This window comes from Sphaerodactylus townsendi, linkage group LG04 (genome assembly GCF_021028975.2).
Source record: "Sphaerodactylus townsendi isolate TG3544 linkage group LG04, MPM_Stown_v2.3, whole genome shotgun sequence".
NCBI lineage: Eukaryota > Metazoa > Chordata > Lepidosauria > Squamata > Sphaerodactylidae > Sphaerodactylus > Sphaerodactylus townsendi.
In genome coordinates, this window is record NC_059428.1 from 148,962,774 (window position 1) to 148,980,927 (window position 18,154).

At 52.6% G+C, this 18,154-nt stretch overlaps 2 protein-coding genes across 4 annotated transcripts in view; one reads left to right on the plus strand and one right to left on the minus strand.

Annotated features, from left to right (window-relative positions):
- The window catches only part of ARHGAP17 (Rho GTPase activating protein 17), a 41,588-nt gene extending 28,286 nt beyond the window's left edge, over window positions 1–13,302 (plus strand). Inside the window, exons 11-21 of one of the 3 annotated variants that reach the window (XM_048495581.1) lie at window positions 260–371; window positions 1,550–1,631; window positions 2,113–2,193; window positions 2,733–2,846; window positions 3,270–3,361; window positions 3,797–3,947; window positions 6,024–6,266; window positions 7,441–7,616; window positions 8,067–8,675; window positions 10,084–10,128; window positions 12,427–12,563. In XM_048495581.1, coding sequence (XP_048351538.1) covers window positions 260–371; window positions 1,550–1,631; window positions 2,113–2,193; window positions 2,733–2,846; window positions 3,270–3,361; window positions 3,797–3,947; window positions 6,024–6,266; window positions 7,441–7,616; window positions 8,067–8,675; window positions 10,084–10,091 — 1,668 coding nt within the window. In that variant the 3' untranslated portion in view covers window positions 10,092–10,128; window positions 12,427–12,563. Of the gene's footprint in view, window positions 1–259; window positions 372–1,549; window positions 1,632–2,112; window positions 2,194–2,732; window positions 2,847–3,269; window positions 3,362–3,796; window positions 3,948–6,023; window positions 6,267–7,440; window positions 7,617–8,066; window positions 8,676–10,083; window positions 10,129–12,426 lie in introns of all 3 variants that reach the window. The other 2 variants (XM_048495580.1, XM_048495582.1) reach the window with 2 other exon arrangements.
- Window positions 13,303–13,896: 594 nt separating this feature from the next.
- Window positions 13,897–17,501, minus strand: LOC125431398 (testis-expressed protein 47-like). The gene is made up of 6 exons (XM_048494160.1): window positions 17,465–17,501; window positions 16,899–17,002; window positions 16,503–16,567; window positions 15,574–15,769; window positions 14,724–14,883; window positions 13,897–13,966 (listed from the first exon to the last, which is right to left on the minus strand). Exons 1-6 carry the CDS (start codon window positions 17,499–17,501, stop codon window positions 13,929–13,931), a joined length of 600 nt encoding a protein of 199 aa, XP_048350117.1. The 3' UTR covers window positions 13,897–13,928.
- Between the last annotated feature and the right edge of the window lie 653 nt (window positions 17,502–18,154).

The following is an 18,154-nucleotide window of genomic DNA, read 5'->3' on the forward strand; positions in this document are numbered from 1 at the left end:
TTGCAACTTGGCTCACTTGCACAAGCCGTTGTGAGCGTGGCTTTCTGGGCCTTCCCTGGTGGCCCCCTGCTCAAGTGGCACTCAGACAACAGGAAGATCTGCCCCTCCGACTCTGGGCTGCTCTTCAGAGGGTTGCCCCAAGCCTCAGCTGTCGGCAGAGATCCAAAGCAAGCCCCCCCCCCCCCCCCGTGTGGGGAGGGGGTTCAGCCTACAGAAAAGGCCGTTGGCCAGCTGGGGGTGTTGGTTGCCCCCACTGCAGGGTTTGTTCCGCATCGCTCCCGGGGCCTCCAAGCTGAAGAAGCTCAAAGCGGCGCTGGACTGCTCCACCTCACAGCTGGATGAGTTTTACTCTGACCCACACGCCGTGGCAGGTATGTGGTGAGGGGGGGCCGGGGGTGCTCTGTAGCACTGGGGCTCTCCAAGGGGCGGCCGCCTCCATGCGTGGGGGGGGGGGGAACGGAGGGGCCGGGGAGCCAAACGCCAGACTGTGGGGTGTGTGGCCATGCAGGGGGCCTGTGCTCACACCTGTGCTGTGGACTCCTCCTAACTCATCCATGCTTTCAGGGAACCCCCCCCCCCCCCGCCCCCTGCCTTTGTGCCCCCGCTGGGTGCTGCTCTCACAGGCTTAAAAGGGAAGGAATCGCTTGAAACCCCCCAGCAGCGAGTGACTCCTTTCAGTGTGACCTCGCACTTCTGAACAGTGTTTTCTTTGTCTGGGGCCTTCCAAATGCTGATGCTGATTGACGTGGCCAAGGGGCAGCGGTGCGGAGAGCCCCCTGGAGCCAGCCCGCTGCCAGCCTGCTGGTTCTTGGGCCAGCTGTTTTGCGCCAGTCTGTCTCTGCAGCTTGGTGAAGATGGGATATTAATTAGTTCCAGGAGATCCCTTCCTTGCAGCTGTTGCTGCCGCGCCAGTGAGAAGCAGACGTTTTGCGGGCTTTCTCATCAGCACTGGCACACTTATCGAGTTGCAGGTGACTTGTTCTCATGCCCACAAAAGCGCCTGCCCGATGAGCAGGGGCAGCTGTCTCTCCCTCTGAGAGTGCTCCGTGCGCAACAGCAGGGCCAGTGGCTGCCACAGTTCCTTAACACCTGCAAAGGGCAGCTTGCTTTGTTCTCCTGCAAGTTCCATTCAGCAAGCAGGGAGCTGATCTGTCCCGGATAAAAATGGGAAAGGGTGGGGGGTCGTTGCTGCCAGACCTGTAGGGTTCCTCCAAAGCTCCTCAGAGTTTTCCACACACCTGCCCACCAAATCTGTTTCATTTTGCTGCAAAGATGTTAGTGTTTGTGTCGCCTGGATTGTTGTGCCTGAAAGCAGCGGGTGAGAGGGGCTGGAGGATGCCTTTCTGAAAAGCCAGTTCTGAATCCTTTGGACGGCTGCGGCTGTTTCAGAACTGCTTCCTTCTTCCTGTCATACGGAACAGGAGCCAGCCAGGTCCAGATTCTCCCTGGCGCTGTGGGGGGCGGGGCCTTGCTTCGGAGTTCTGTCGGGAGCAGCTGGTCCAGGGGGTCCATTTCCCGCTGAGTCGTGTGGCCTCTCTGTCTCCTCCAGGTGCCCTGAAATCTTACCTCCGAGAGCTGCCGGAGCCTCTGATGACCTACGCCCTCTACGAGGAGTGGACGCAAGTTGCCAAGTAGGGAGAGCTGCGGAAGAAGCTTTTCCAAGAAGGGGGGGCGGGGGGAGGTGGCCAGCGAAGGAGGAGAGCTTTGCTTGTTTGGCATGTGCAGTGTGTTGTGGAGAGATCCAGCCCCCACCCCCTTGAGATGTGCTTTGTGCTTTTCTTGCTGCTTTTGATAATTGTCTTTAAGAGCTACCTTCCCCCTCCCTTGCTGAATTGAATTGCCTCTCCCTTTGCTGTAGTGCCCATTTCCATTTGGTTCACCTCCCGTAGCTCCTCGGCTGGCGTGTTATTATCTGCCTGGGGCTTAGCAAATTTTTAAAACCTCCCAGAGGTTCCAATTCAGCTCCCCCGGCAACTGCTTACCGGACCCCGTAGAACTGTCAGGAGACAGCTGAGCACAGCAGTGAATGTAAAGGCACCTTGTCCACCTCCTGCCCGCAGAAGGGGGTGCTGAACGGCATCTTGGGCCTGAAGAGATCTTTTTTCTCTCCAGCGTTCAAGACCAGGACAAGAAGCTGCAGGACCTGTGGAGAATTTGTCAGCAGTTGCCAAAGCAGAACCTGGCAAACTTCAGGTAACTGGGTGGGCAGAGAGTTTTCGGGCCGCAGTGTTCAGACAGGGTCACTGAAGGACTCTCTGATGAGAAGAGTCAGGGACCAGCTTTGGACCTATGGAGAATCCCTTTCATATTCTGAGCTGATTTGCTTCGAGCTCTTTATGTATTCCATGTTGCAAGAGAAAACAGTCACAGGAGCATTAGAAACAGAGGCAGTGCAGGTCTTGGTCGGCTTAGAGGGCCGCTGTGCTCGTTGGCGCATGGTCAGCTGAAATGTTCCTGCCCTGGCCCCGCTGATAAGGAGGGCCACGAGAACACCCTTCCGTTGCCAGGTGGATTGTGTCATACGCTAAGAGCGGGGAGGGAGTTCCTTTTGCCTGCCTTTCCAGTGCTGTCTTTCCAGCCTCCGTGAGATCTAGGGGCTGAGATTGTGCGGGGGCTTCTGTCTCTGCCCTCCTTGTTCTTGGAGCAGGCAGGACAGTCCTGAGGGTGCAGCCCCTCCTGCAGCCAGGCAAGGCCTTTAGGACTTCTCATGGGGCTACATTCGTTCCTTGCAGGTATTTGATCAAATTTCTGGCCAGGCTCGCCCAGCACAGTGACGTGAACAAGATGACCCCCAGCAACATCGCGATTGTGCTCGGCCCCAACTTGCTGTGGTCCAAGAACGAAGGGTGAGAGCTTGGAAGGGGGATCCTTGGTGTGTGTGTGTGTGTGTGTGTGTGTGTGTTTTCCAGTACGCAGCTGCTGTTCATATTACCTTAAGCAGGAGGGTCCCAGAAACCACAATTTGAAACCCCCGATTAGGACTGCCGATAACTGAGATCTCAGTCAGTCAAAAGTGCAGTCTTAAACAAAGTGAGCTGCAGCTGCCCCCTGGAGTCCGAAAGGGAGGGTGGGGAGCTGACGTACCTCCCAGGGGGAAATCTCATAATCAAGGGGCAGCCACGCAGAATACATTTTTTATTGTTCATTTTGAGGGGAGCATGAAGTTTAGGCTTTATGGGTGCCTGACAACAGAAGTGTATTATTAGTAGTGAAAATGTGGGCCCCAACTCTGCTCCCTTCTGTGTCTCCTCCCCCCCCCCCCCCCCCAGTTCTCTTGCAGAAATGGCGGCCGCAACTTCAGTGCACGTGGTGGCCGTGGTGGAACCCATCATCCAGCACGCCAACTGGTTCTTCCCTGAAGGTGATGGACATCATTTATGTTTTGGTGGAATGGCGGCAGGGGGACGGGGGGAGGGTCCTAGGGTGGTACATCACCAAGGAAGGGGAGAGAGCAACAGGGGAGTTTCTGCCCCTTCCCTCCAGTGCAGATCTGAACCAGGATGATCAAAGCAAGCAAATTTCAATAGATCTGGAACAGATGGCGTCCTTTTCTTGCCTCTCCCAACCCAAGCCCAAACTCTGGGGGTGACCTCACTCTTGCATTCATCATCCTTCTGAAAAGAGACCATGTGGTAGAACAGGCACAGAGCACTGGGCCTGGAAACCGCCTGCAACCCTCCGGCCCCCTTGAGCCATTCTACATCCACCTTACCAACTCGTGAGGCTGATTCAGTTTTGAACTCCTTGGGAAGGAAGCGTTGGGTGCGAGAGAAGTAATCCTGTTTCTCAACCACAGAGGTGGATTTCAATGTGTCGGGAGCGTTTGTGGCACAGCCAGCCACGAATTCAAATCACCTGCACACGGGGAATGACTACGACTCGGGGACGGCCGAGCGGAAGAGGCCCGTCAGCATGGCCGTGATGGATGCTGACTTGGTGAAGGACAGGTAGGGCAGCGAATCTGTCTCCCAGCCCCGCCCACCTCTTCCACATTTCAGTCTGTCTGAGACAGCTTCATTGGCTCTTTATCCTGGGTTGGCCGCTCCTTCCCACGCAGATGAGAAGTGGCAGAGAGGTTTTGATCACATCTGCTTCTACCGCCTGGGGTGGGGGTGGGGGGGCACTTTGCATCTCTGTAGGAAAGAGGGGAAGTCCTGAAGTCCTGGACCTTGGCTTTCCACTCGCTTCCACTTCTGACTTCTACATCCGCTTGAATGGTCACCAATGTATCTGTGAACACATCTGACATCCTCGGGGTATTGACACTCCCTCGTGGCTGTTGTTAACCTCAAACAAACTTTGCAGATGGCAGCCCTTTAGACAATGCTCAGTGTTGACTGTGTATATGGGTGCTTGTGTGGGTCTGGAATTGTCCAATCTGTGGAGTGTCCATGTTGGACATGCTCTGTAGCCATAGTCAGTGGACCTGGCGGCTCTCAGCCGGGCCTTCAGGATTTCTGTAGCAAAGGATGGGCACGGGGCATGCACTGTATTATAGTGGTTCCTTTCCCTCCATTAACTGCAGCCTGAGAAAGATCCAAAGGTAATGTACCGGCATTTTCTTCTGGCATTCTGAGCATGAGAGAGGCTGGTTGGACAGCGGACGGCTGCTCCTGGGCCTTGTTCCTGGGCGTTCATAGAAGCAACAGTGCCCCCCAGGGTGGAGTGGGCGGGGGGTCTTTCCTCTGAGTGTTCCTGGAATCTCTGACAGTACATCAGGATGGTTAGGAGTCGTCAGCCCTTCATCGTTCCTTTCCTTAAAAAGACCTCTGTTTGGGGGGGGGGGGGGGGGCGTCTGCCGGCCGTGGTGAGAACCCTCAGAACTCCCTCCTGTGCTCCGGTCCTCCCCAGGCAAGACCCTCCTGTGGCTTGTAACTTGTTGTGTCCTGACAGTCGCCTTCCCCCAGTGTCCCCAACCCACGTGTAGTTCCAAAACGACACTTTGTCATCTTCGGTGTTAACTGTGGCTAGACGGGTGCAGCCATCTTGGGTGCCTTTTGAATTAATCCCAGCACTGCTTCAGGCTTGCAGGCCCTTTCTTCCTCCTCTTCCTCCTCCTCCTCCTCCTCCTAGCAGAGAGAGGGAAAGAGTGAGTGCCAGGATTCTTACAATCCAGGGCACAGACTTTTCCTTGAGTTCTGCCTTGTCTTGCTCCAATGTAGCCAGACAAGTGTTTTAAGTGCAGCTGTGTTCTTTGTGTGTGTGTGGGGGGGGGAGGGGGGCTGGGGGGAGGGGGGGCCGGGCTTTATAGCTGTCCATAGTGCCGATAAAGGAATGGGCAGGTCTGGTGTGTTCTGCACCCTTTTAAAAACAGAACCAACATTTTGGCCCAAGAAAAGCCAAGAGCCTGCCTGCCATGTACATTTTATGGAAACGAAGTACCTTTGCAAAATTCTGCTTGTTTGGCATCCTTCTGCTCCCAGCACCCATGACCAGGTGGGAGGCAGGGGAGACGGCTCGGCATGGCCCTGAAGCCCACCCCCCTTTGCCCCGGACACCTTTCGCCTTGAGTGGCATTTGCTCACCTGTGTTCCCAGCTTGGTGGGGTTGGGGTGTGTCCTTCTCAGGTAGCGAGATTTTGTGCCCGACCTCGCAGCGTGTGCCTGGTCCGTGCTCCGATGGGACTGCAGAATCCACACAGCCCTGTCGCTCCTGAGTAGAGGCACAAATGCACCCCCCTGGCTGGTTCCAGTTGGGCGGTCGCAGTGCAGCAGGCGTTGGGAGCGGCATCCGCTGCTGGGTGGGGGCTGGAGATGGTGCCCCTTTTTCTGGCCTGGCTGCTGCTCCTGCATCGGAGTGCCTAAGCCATGAAACCTGCCCCAGCGTGGCCTGCCACATGCTGCCCTTGCCTTGCCCGCACAGCTGAGCCAAGGGGGCTGCAGAGAGTGCCTGTCGCCCTAACAGTGTCCTGCCGTCCGTTTTGCTTAACCGCTCCCTCGCATGCCGGGTCGTGCTGCTCTTGTCCGGTGTCCCTGTGTAGTCGCCAGCCCGCATGGTGTGTTTACTCTCTCTCTCCTCTGTAGCTTTGGTGTCAAGGTTTTGGACTTCCCGGCGACCACCCGGCGAGGCGGCACCATAAATAGAAAGCACACGGCCCCAGCTTTCCAGCCGCCGCTTCCGCCCACGGAGGCCGGCCCGCTGGCTCAGGCGGCTGCAGACCAGCCCCCTCAGGGTGCCGGGTCTGAGCCTGGCCTCTGGGGGGCTTCCTGTGCCCCTCTCCCTGGCCCAGCAGAGCCCTCCCAAGGCCAAGGCGCTGAGGACAGCAGGTAAGACGGACTGAGCTTAGCCCGCCAGGCCTTCGTGGAAAAGCTGTGGTCGCGAGCGGCTCTGTGCGCTGGGGAGGCGCCAGTGGCATTGAAGTCACAAGGGTCTGGCAGAGGGGGCTTGTCTGAGCCCCAGGTTTAAAGCATGTCCTTCAAGGGGTTTTTTAGCACTGCATGGGGTGGGGACCAAAGGCAGACAATTGTGTCCCCACTGCCAGAAGATCAGTCCCCACTGGTCCATGGTGCAAGCAGAGTTTCTGCAGCCCAGGAGTGGATCCGCAAGGCAAATAGTACTAGCTGAGTGAGGCGTGGGTGGGGGGATGTCCATGATCTCCCCCCTGCCCCAAGCTCTGGGAGGTGAAATAGGCTTTTCCTTCCGGCCCCCGCAGGTCTTGTCTTGTCTGTCTGTAAATTAGAGAGGTGGAGTTCTCTCCCTCCCCTCCCCTGTCCTTCCTTTGATGCAGAAATGTAGGAAGTCATGGGAAGCACACGCTCCCCTCTCCCACGAGGAGCTTGTGCTACTCTGCCTTGTCTGTTTCCATCTGTGTGCTTCTCTGTGTGTGTCCACGGCCCTGGAGTGAGTTCTGTCCCCCACCCCCCCATGGCCCTTTCCATGATCACTTTCTGTACCCTGGTTGCACGTGTTTGATGAGGAAGCGTGAAATGGAGGAGGGTGAAGCCACAACTCAGAAATTCACTGATGGCCCCCGAGCCTCTTGAGCACCGCGCGCTCTCTGGAACGCTACTGCAGGTGCCCCTCCCGACACTCTGAGGCCGTAAGGGAGCAAGGGTTGCTTCGGGGCCCTCGCTTTGCCTGGCGAAAGGGCTTCTGCCGCCATTGTTTGCTTGGGCCAAGCAGGTGAACTCATCGCTTGGCTTACCCAGCTTGGGGATTGGCAATCCCTGGCCAGGTGGGCCTCTGGCGGAGACCCCGCCCATGCTGGTAGGACTTCAGGAGGGACTTCCAGAAATAGGAGTTCTCCAGGTTCCTAAGACCTTGTTCTGTTCCGCAGAAACCCTGTTCTCCCTCCTGTCTGCACAGTGATCTTATTCAGGCGTGGCCTCGGTGTGTGATGCTTAGGAGTGTCCTTCAGAGAGATGCTGCTCTTGGAGAGCTTCAGAGAAAACCAGCATATATGTCTCTCCCAAAATCATCTCGGCCTCTCTCTCTTTTCAGCATTTCAAAATCCAAAGACTCCAGCACGCCCTCCACCACCCCTCCGCCCACCAGGAACGGCCGGCACGGAAGCGCCCCTCAGCCCCCTCCCCAGCTGGCCAGCGGCTCCAGCCAGGCCTCTCTCGGGCCACAGCCACAGGTCAACGCTGGGCCCAGTCCACACACACTCCGGCGAGGTGGGTCCTTCCGAATGTCAGCCAAGTGTTTCTGAGTGAAGAACTGGGTAGCGCCAGAGGGGCAGAGAGGGGTGGGGAGGAGGGGGTGAAGGGGCTGCCGTGAGCACAGCCATAGGAGGGTGGGAGGTCTAGCAGAACTGCCAAGAAGCCCCTAGCAGCGATTTGCACCTCCTGTCCCCTGCCCCCCCCTTCCCGGTAGCTTCTATATTAATCACACCCTCCTCCCCCCTTCCCTGCTCTGGAAGCTTCCATTTCTAGGAAGAGGGGGAGGATCCATCATTGGGCCGTCTTTGTTGAGGCCTCCGAGTTGTGAGGCTCTGTTATTATTGGGTAGCCTGCCAGGCAAGGAGGATAGGAGGGCTTTAGGCTCCAGGGAAGAGGCTGCGCGGGAGATCTGCTTCTGCCCTGCCCCGTAGTAATAATCGATGCTCTTGCTGGCCTCTCTTGCAGCTGTCAAGAAGCCTGCCCCCGCCCCTCCCAAACCTGCCAACCCGCCTCCTGGGCAGCCCGGAAGCCAGAGCTTGAGCCCAGCCCCTCCACTGCCCTCCGTGTCTCCGAAGCCGCCCGTCGCCAGAAGCCCGTCTCCCCCAGGAGCCACGCAGCCGGCCCCTGCTGCCGTCGCGGCCTCCCAGGCCTCTGCCCCTCGGAGATACTCCAGCAGCTTCCCCCCCATCCAGGCCCCCAGCCACCCCCCGCCCCAGCCCCCCGTGCAAGCCGCCACCCCTCCTCCGCAGCCCAAGGGCGGCAGCCCGGGCTCCTCTCCCGCAGCAGCCCCCGGCTCCGAGCCCACCCCCAAGCAGCCCTCGCCCACCCCTCCCCGCACACCAACCCCCCCTGACACCCCACCCCTGGAGAAGCACAGCGCTGCCTCCCTCACCCAGGAGGTTCCGCAGGCTGCGTCACCCCCTCAGACCGGCACGCTGCCGAGGCCGAGGCCTGTGCCCAAGCCGAGGAACCGCCCCACCGTCCCCCCTCCGCCTCACCCTCCTGCTCCTCACCCAACCTCCGGAGATGGTTCCCTTCTAGGAGCGCCCCCAACTGCCTCCCGCTTAGTCACTGGTAAGTGTGGCCTTCTTTCCTAGCAGTGTGTGGAGGGGATTTGGTTTGGCTGGAGGGGCTGGAGGGGGCAGGGTGGGGGGGGTTCCATCCCCAGAACTCCCATTGGGATCTCTGAGCCAGGCTTGGGGGCAAACTCTAGCTGTGCTAGGGGAGACTTTGGTGCCCATTCTTGACAGTCCACCAGGGTTACAGATAAGCACAGTACGTTCATGCAAACTTAATCCTAAAACCTCCTCTGGACTCAGGAGCTTTTGTGCCTCTGGCCAAGGCTGCTTGGAGACTTGGGTTCTCAATGAGAGAGACCTTTGAAATGTGGTGGCCAAAATGCTGAAAGGGCTTGATATATAGGACAAACGAAGACCTGGAATTCCTTGTGCCTTTAATTATCATCCCCATCTCAGTTTCAGCTTAGATCCGCTTCAAGAATTGGCCTCAGCTTTCCAAGTTGGGCTAGTCCTGCTTCCACAACTTACACATGGGGAAATATTTTAGTTGCTGGGGCCAAAAGTTGTGTGTGTGGCTCTTGGGTTTTGCCTGTGTGTTCATTCACAATATTCTTCGCTTCTCTCCACCCCTCCCACCAGTACCACACCAGTGCCTGTTCTCGCGCACAGTGCTGGGATTTATCCGCCATCCAAACTGTTTCCATTACATCACATACGTGGGTGATCCGCATCCAGTGACTTGACTCTTGTCTCCCAGCATTAGAATGTTGGTGAATATTCTGTAGCCACGTAACAGCTCCATCAGGGCAGGGCTCACAAGCGGGCAGAAAATCCATGGGGTTTTTTTTCTTTCTAACTACCTGCAAGTCACTTGGTGCCCTGTGACAGACATGGAAAGCTTCCAGCAAGCAGTTTTGGCCTTGAACCAAAAGTGGTCGATGGAAAACCTTCAGAGCGATTCTGCAGGAGTTGGGAACTCTGTAGAAGAGGCTGTCCCTTGTGGCTTCTCTGGGCTGGGGCTGCGGGTCCCCTGCAATGACGTAGAAAGAGGCGCCTGTTCCCCTTTGGGCCAAACCCTGTGCCCCCTTCCTTGGTGGCTTGCCCCCTTGACACAATCACTTCTTAAAAGTTTGGATACCAGTTGAATATGTTTCCACTTGCTAACTCCTCTGCTAATTTTTAATCTGGAGTGGGTGCTTCTTAATTATGCTTCAGTCGTAAATCCTCCCCTGGGGAGAAGCCTGGCCTTGCCTTCAGCCGAAGGAGCGCATGCGCCCCTCCTTTCAATTTGGCAGCAGAACCGCTAACCCCGTTGGCTGCAGCTCCTTCCTAAATTTGACTCCGGGGCTCTGGAAGAAGGAGGTGGCGTTCTCGGGCGACACAAATAACCCTTTGAATCCCCTCTAGGTGGCAGTGCCAATCGCAGAGAATATTCTAATTGAAAATTTTATTAAACAATCTAGATATTTGACCTGCCTTGTTCAGTAGGAACTGAGAGTGGAATATGGGTAAGGAGAAACGAGGCCTCTCGATCGGCCAAAAATGTTGCAAATGCATAATCATGGATGCGGCTTTGCCCTTTACTAACTCGGTCACCGTAACCCACCTTGCTTGCACTTGGACTAACCCGGCATGCCAGAGGAGGGCTGCTGCTGCTGCTGCTGCTGCTGCTGCTGCTTCCGGGGTGTGTGTGTCGTGTGAGCATCTCTCCCATTTAACACACTCACTGTGGATATGTATTCCAGGATCCTGCCCCATCCCTTTTCACCCTCTGCTGTGATGGCCTTTGGGGTTTGCTCCACCCACTCTGGCCTATGGAATGAATTTCATCCTCTGTCACCGCCCCTTTTTTCCTTCACTTGGGGGAGGGGGGAAGGGGAGCGAGGCTTCGCAACTGGTTTTTCTTGGAGCAGTGGGATGGGGGGAACAAGGAATGCCCCTCCCCATGCTCACCTGGGAGGCAGGTCAAGAACCTTCCAGCTTTTTCACTGTGGCCAAGAGGGGTTTTAAACTTTTCTCTTCTGTGCCAAATAGGGTTAGAAGGTTGGTTCTGGTTTCTTTTAATGCACCCAGTAGCCCACTCCTAAGAAATAGTCCTTCACTGCCCGGGGACACCATGGCAGCTCCCACTCCAGGCACATCCATGTAGGCAAAGACCTGTCAGGTTTCGGGGGAGTCTCTGCATCAGTCCCCACCAGTTGCGGAGGAGCGAGCAGCCTGCTTTGTGAACGAGGCTCGCGCAGGTCCTTGCCAGCACATACAACACAGCAGAAAGAATCCAAGACTGCTCCAAAGCTCGAGGGTAGCTCTTCTAAAGGGAAGCGCCCTGAACTGTCCTTCATGGGGCCTGAGAGCTGACAGCGCTGTGATTTCTCCAGCTGATGTGGAGAAACTGCCGTTCTGTAGCTGGCCTAAAAGTCAGAGACATACAATTTCTGAGGCCCAAGAAACAGTTTGCTGGATCGGAGGTCTGTTTTTGCAAAAAAAAAAAATAAGGGGGGGATTAATGAAGCAACACCCCCCTCTCCTGGCATCCCATCTAAAGTTACTACTGCAAGAACATAAAATGCATTATCTGTAACTTCTGGCATAGTTGTGAAATTTGGTTTTGCTCAAACAGTTGCAAATATTTATATCTCGTGTTGGAGACATAGCAGCCGTCTGCATCCGTGGAGTGTCTTAATTAGTTGTTCTAGTCAGGAGGATAACAATAAAAACCATCAACATTGTTGTGAAAGCAGAACATTTTATCAGGACTTGTTAAAACATAACTTCTCTGCGCAGCCAGCATCTGTCTAGGAACAACACCAAGCCCGTTTTGTCAGTGGCTGCAGGCACCCCGAACAAGAAGCCATCTCCGGACTGTACCCACACTGCTGAGGGGTTCGAGATATTCAGCTAAACCTCAGAATAGCATGAGTACCATCACACTGTGAATACCATAGTAATTGTGGTCACAGTTTTCCATGTTAAGCCCTCTAAACAATAAATACATCCTATCTCAAATTTTTAAGCAGAATTAGTTTGTGAAAGCCCAATAGTTTTATCATGATCTCCAAGATGTTCAGAGATCTGGATGCTTTTCATAGTTTTAAGGCATTTTCAGACATATCCCCGTTTCTCGATTTGGTGTGTGTGCGTTATTAAACACAAACCTACTTCTTTTACATGACGGAGGAATCTGAAGTAGGAGAGAGAACCTGGGAGTTGTGCATAATCTGTGTTGAACAGGAATTGTCACAGAATTTTGTTCAGCTTCTGTGGATAGAACTTTGCCATCACCATGGTCAACTGAAACAGTATTTTAAAACACTGAAAAGCATTTGAGAAAGAACATATATTAAGTGGGGGGGGTTTCAATTTCCCCCACCCCCAAATTTCCACTTTTCCCCCAAATATCCGTGTAATTGTATCCCAGTTTTTCTTTGTTTGATTTTTCCTTTTCCACGCTGGGGTCTCTCCTCTTCCCCAGGGACCAGGGCTTACATTTTCCCAAGTTCCAAACATAGAATCAGGGCAAAAACAGATCAATCTGATTTCAAGTGTGTTGCACAAAGAACCCGTGTCTAGCCCCACTGGCTTGAAACTGGGCTTACGGTTCTGGGGGGAAGGAGGACAACTTCTCAGGGGGCTTCGATACCCTGACTTCACATCCCTTCTAATTTTTAAAAGTGTTTTGATTCGCAGTGAGTGTTTGAGGTCTCTGGACTCAAATGTTTTTCGTTGCCCAGAAGTGGGGTAGCAGGGAGGGCCGTCTACTCAGTGTGTTTGGTCAGGAAATGCTAACTAACGTCTCCTCGGCACAGACCCCGCTTCCAGTGTTCAAGAGCCGCCATCACAGAACCTCCCGGGAGCCACAGAGCTGTCCTCGGCAGAGTCCGTGGTTCTACCAAGCCAGAGTTCTCACAACCACCTTGTGCTTGACATCGATCATGATACCGAAAGCACTGCTCTGTAAACTAAGCAAACCACTCCAGCACCCAGTCCTTCCTATCCCAGTGGGAACCAAACCCTGTTGAGACTTAAGACGGTGAGAAGCTTCCCTTTAAGAAGAGAGAGCAAAGGGGCCGGGGCTGCCCCGCCTGCGCCTCCAGTGAAGATTGGGAGAATTTCAGTGACCTGTGTCTTGACAAAAGGTGTCAAACTGTGGATGGAACGATCTGTCTGTTTCCAAAGCTTAATTGCTGCTGTTAACCAAGAGGCTATCCTGCCGAACAATTCCAAATGAGAATCCAAAACAATGCATGTGGAGTGGAAATAACCTCCTTCAAGGCCTCTGTTGGACTCTTCCTAACTCTTTGCTCTTCCCAAGGGGATGGCTCGCAAGAGACCGTCTCTCTGACATGCTGCAGAATTTTTGTTTTAAAAGTATGAACCAAAAAACCCCCCCACCAGATGGGCCGGGGGTGGCCGCTGGATCTCGGTCACCACTCCAGCCTGTGGATGTATCCTCGTGCCTCGACGGACTGTCCGGAGGAAATGTACCGTCTTTTCTCTAACCATTTCATTGCTACCCTTTTAAGTGTTGATTGTTTATTTACTCTTTGTTTTTCAGTTATTTGTATTAACCATCCCTGCTTCGGTTTCTGTAATGTCCTTCGGCAGCTGCTGTCAAGCTGAAACCTTTTGGGAAAAATACATTTTTTGCTTTCAAGTTGTTATAAATGAGTTGAACTTTGAAAGTGATTTTGAACTTTTTTAAAAAAAACCACCCTGATTTAAAAACCACTTTGTTGCTGAAAGGCAAACGCTGCAGGCTTTCCAAACCGAACAAGCTGCCTGTGTTGCGGTCCCATCAAAATTATAAAGAGAATTAAGGGTGTGAGCAAATGGCTGCCTTCTGGCTACAGGCTCGGCCAGGACCGGAACTGCTGATCGTGTGAGTCTGTGTTCCATAGATCGGGCTCATTCAGAATTTATGTTAAATTTTCTCTTAAAGCATATTCACACAAAACTCTTCATGCGCTTGAGTGGTTTTGGTTTTGAGAAAGGCAAGAGAGGTTGGGAGCCCAGCCTCTTGGGTGGGTGCATTTGCCAATAGAGATCATGTTGTGGGGCAATGCCCTCCAAAAGGCCAGATCCAGAGGGCCTTTGTTTTTATGCACTAGCCACACACCCCAAAAGCCAGCACTGAACATTGAGAGCACCTTTATTTGCCAATCAGGCCTTCCCTCGGTGTGGCCAAAAGAGGGCATGAAGGGAGTGCAGAGCTCCAGGCCCGCTTGGACAACGCTGGTCCCCTCTTGACTCCCTGGCGGTCTTGTCAGCACAGTTGGGGGGGGGGGGGTGCAGGGATCCAGCGAGAGTTTCATGCAAACAGATGAGTGGGAGTGGGCCACACTGACTCTGCAAAAAAATAAATGAAACAGCCTCATCTCCATGCTGTGGGTTTTGTGTGCAAGTAAAATAGCTTTCCTCCTGGCAAAAATGGGGCCATTTCACCCCCACCCCTCTCCCCAAGTTTCTCTGCTTTGTCAGTGTAAAAACAGACCGGCTTAAGCTGTGGATTGATTGTGTCTGGTTACTGTTAAGATCCACCATGCAGGAGCCTCAACATGGGGAATTTCTATCCTGTTGGGAAAACTTTATGGTTGACATTTATGGTGTTTGTCACATGGCTAAACTTCCTTCCTTGTGTGCCATGCAGAGCTGCAGAGTCCCTCAGCTCCTGTTTGTGTGGCCAGGTGAAATACCCACTCTTCTGGAGCAGAGACTCCAACATGTTGCTGTTCTGAAGAAGCAGAAATATTTCTATGACTCCTGCACTTGAGTTACAAAGAACCAGCCACAAGCTGGGAACTGCAGTGTATATTTGAGGATGTGGCTGTCACCTCGGGCTGGGAAGGGGAGGCGTGGCCCCTCAAGCCCCTCCCACTTCTTCCTTTTGACAGGGTTGTGCTGTGGGCAGATTTCTCCCCCCCCCCCCCACAAAATTTAATCCTCTCACGCGTCTGAAAACAAAGTTAGGTGCTGTCCTAAAATGTTTCACTTTTAGGTCCCTGTTTTGTGAACTTGGAAAAGCCTGGAAAACAGGAGTAATGAACCTACTCTTTCTGCTTCTCTGCAAAACTTTTATTCAGGGCATGCAGGAGGAACACATTACCTGAATCCATGACAGGTTGCAGAGGAGTGTTGTACATGTCCAGGAATTCCTGGGGACTCAGACAGTCCTTAGCCTTGCAGAGGTACTTGATGGTTTCTCTTGGAATCAGGAGTTCTGGCACAGCAGAGTGGAGGCTGTCTCGCAAGCCCTTGTTGCCCACCTTGACATTCGCACAAGAAAAGGGAATAGGACGGAGCGTCTCAGATGACCCAGGTCAGTGGTGTGACTCAGTGCACATCTGAATGGGGTGTCCTCTGTGCAACCTAAGAGCCATCAAGAGCGACCTTGCTGCAGGCAGGGATTTCCAGGCAGCTAGCATAGCCCCATCTAACCCTTTATCATTGTGTCCAAATTCTCCAAAGTGCTCTTGGTGCTGAAAGTACTGTTTCTTGGGATATCCCCGGATATTAGAACTTAGCATTTTTATAATAGAACTCACACACGACTCAGTGTATTAATTCTTACAAACGTCCATCCAATCCATGCATCTGATTTTTCTCTGCTGAGCAAAAACCAGTCCATTAACAGCAGCAGTCAAGATTACCTGGCTGACATGCTTTTTGAGGCAATTTTGCAGTGGTCCCAACAGAAACCAATTGTAGAGGTACAAAGAACTACTCCTTAGTTTGTCAGTGACAGTTAATTGTTTAAAAGATTAAGGGGCCAGTCTAGAGCTCCTGCCGCTAGGACGTTCATGCCAGGAGCTCCTCGTAGAGTGCCCAAAACCTGGGGGTGTCAGTTTTAGAACTGAGCTTTTATTTCCCCGAGGTGCATGCATGGTGGACAGACTGCAATTGTTTTGGGGAAATAGGAGTTTCACAGTTGGGTCTGCTGCTTGCAACTTTCTCACCTTGAGGGTGGCGAGGTAAACTCCCAGTTTGAGGATGAGCGTCAGACACTCTGTAATCACTTCCTCTGTCGTCTGGCTCTGTGAGACGTCTCCAAGAATTTCTGGCACCTCTATGGTTGTGGAATACCACTGTGTGAAGAGCTTGGTCGGGATGTTGTGAGACATCACCAGGATCTTGACGTCACGCAGGAAAGGCCTGAAGCGGAGGAGAGTCTCAAACTGTCACAAGAAGGGACCCTATTGTGTGCCGATCCAAGATGCTCTCCCCACTCGTATTCATCTGGGAAGGGTTCTTCCAAGTGCAGCAGCTGTGTGCCATGTCAGGACCAAGGGCTCAGAGGAGCTGGCGACCAGCCCGAGCACTGGCATCCTCTTCCCCTTGGAGCGCTGCTACAGTCTGAGACTGTGTGTGCCCCAGAAGGAGGTAAGCAGGTTTCTACTGGACAGTGGGATTTGATGGCCAGGGACAGAGCAGAATAAATAGTGCCTTGTGAGCCATTCAGCACCCCTGGGAGGAGGCAGGCTGCCAATCTTCACATACATCCTCCTGAATAACATCACTTGTAGGCAGATAAGATTTCCCCCCCTTGGCTTCTTTGCCATTGGAATGAACCCAAAGGCTTTCTGGACTAAATGGGCTACCCACCAACAGTGCTCTCCTTAAAACAGACACACCCAGCAGATGCGACCATATTATGTTTGTCTCCCGAACCTGCCCGCAATTCTAATTGGTAGCACTTGGCAAACTGGCATCCTACTCACAAATACATGTGCCACAATATTTTTTTTAGTCTGACCATGAAATTCTGTTGGGTTGGTTGCAGTTTACTAGCACAGCTACCTTTCAGAGGAGCTGTCCATGTAGTGAACGCCCCTTCCCCAGAGACATACATGCCCACTGGGGAAGCTGCAGGCTTTGGATCACTTACTCTGGCCCTTGGTTTTCTATAGCTGCCAGCTCTTTCAGGATGTGGTACAGCGTGCCACTGGATGACTGTTAAGAAGGTAAGAAATGTATACATTACAGGGGAGCCTGAAGTCTTTTGATATTGGAGGAAGGTTAAGACCAGAACATCAATTTTTAGGAAAATGTTTGGATGCTGCTTTTAAAATCTGGTTTTGAAGTTCCCTCTTTTTTAAAAAAACAAACCTACAGGTTCAAGTCAAATCCTCAGCTCCACACTGTGCGTTATGGAGACTGGTTGAAAAAAGGCAGGCAAATCCACTTTGTTAACCTCTTTCTTGCCTTGGGAACACTGTGTTGGGAACACCATAAGTCGGTTGCAAGAAAAGCGGGGTTTGAGTCAGTGATTCCCCCAACTTACCTCAAGAACATGAATAATACAGCAGGGATAGATGAGAAGAACACCGGAGACTGGTTCCCCCAGGTGGAACTTCGAAATCTTTTGAAAAAGGTGTTCATGGAAGGCTTATAAGGAGAGGAAAACAGATTAGCAATACATATTTGGGGATTTACGGAAACTAGGAGACATGATGGGGCACTTCCGCACGTGCAAAATAATGCACTTTCAATCCACTTTCACAATTGTTTACTAGTGGATTTTGCTATTCCGCACAATAAAATCCAGCTGTAAAGTGCATTGAAAGTGGATTGAAAGTGCATCATTCTCCATGTGCGTACGTGCCCATGTTAGAGCTTGTGTCTGACTTTGCATATGGCTATCATAGGACTACGAATAAAGTCAATACTGTCAGGTCTACCAACCTTTCGTTCCTGCAGAGAAAACATGACCTGCTTTGAGGGATTGGACCTGCTCTGAAAGCTTTGAAATCATCTTTATTCTGACTCTCCAGAGCACCAAAAAGCAGGTTATTGTGATAGAGACTGGAAATGTCTCTGCATCCCTGAGGGCGAGGCGGCCAGCCCTACCTGTGACTTCTCCACTATCTGTGTTTTCTGGCAGCATCGCAACGAAGAACAGCCGATGAAGCAGAAATTTCTGTGTGCAACAACATCAGAATTGTGTTAGTGGCCATCAGCCTGTTTTCATGATAACCCTACTTAGCTGTGAAAGACAGACACAGTGGGATTATATTTGGGTTTTACGACACTGCCCTGTAATTTGCTTTTGTCAGAAGTTGTAACACTTCTTCCCTGAAACTTTCCAAACAATGAGAAATGTGGTAAGCATAATACACTTTGCAAGACCTTGGCTGCTCTGGTCAAAGCAGGAGTGCCCACAAGAGATCACTCCCTCTGGGAGCAACATTTGCTTAAAATGGGGAAAGGGCATGCAATCAATACTTTAAAATTATTAAATATTGCTGTGCAGGTTTTCAGTTGTAAAAGGCTTTCCAGACTAAATATTCCCACCAAGATGAGTCCAATTGCCTGTCCACTGGAACAGACAATTGAGCATTCAAGCAAGCAAGCCAGCCTTTATTGGCATAGACAGCAGTAAAACAATAATAAAAACAGATTAAAAAGCATATACAACATAGGATATACATGTTAGGACAAAGGAAATATACTGGCATTTAGTAATTTCCAGGAGAAAGTCTGCCACTATCATACAGAGAGAAGGATCAGGGTTGTCCAACAAGTAGTGTAATCTAAATA

Coding starts and splice junctions, on each gene's coding strand:
- LOC125431398 (XM_048494160.1), bottom strand. CDS start 17,501: ATGCTGCCAGAAAACACAGATAGTGGAGAAGTCACAG. Junction 17,003..17,464: donor AGATAGTGGAGAAGTCACAG/GTAGGGCTGGCC, acceptor TCTCCTTATAAG/CCTTCCATGAACACCTTTTT. Junction 13,967..14,723: donor GCAACCTGTCATGGATTCAG/GTAATGTGTTCC, acceptor ATTTTTTTGCAG/AGTCAGTGTGGCCCACTCCC.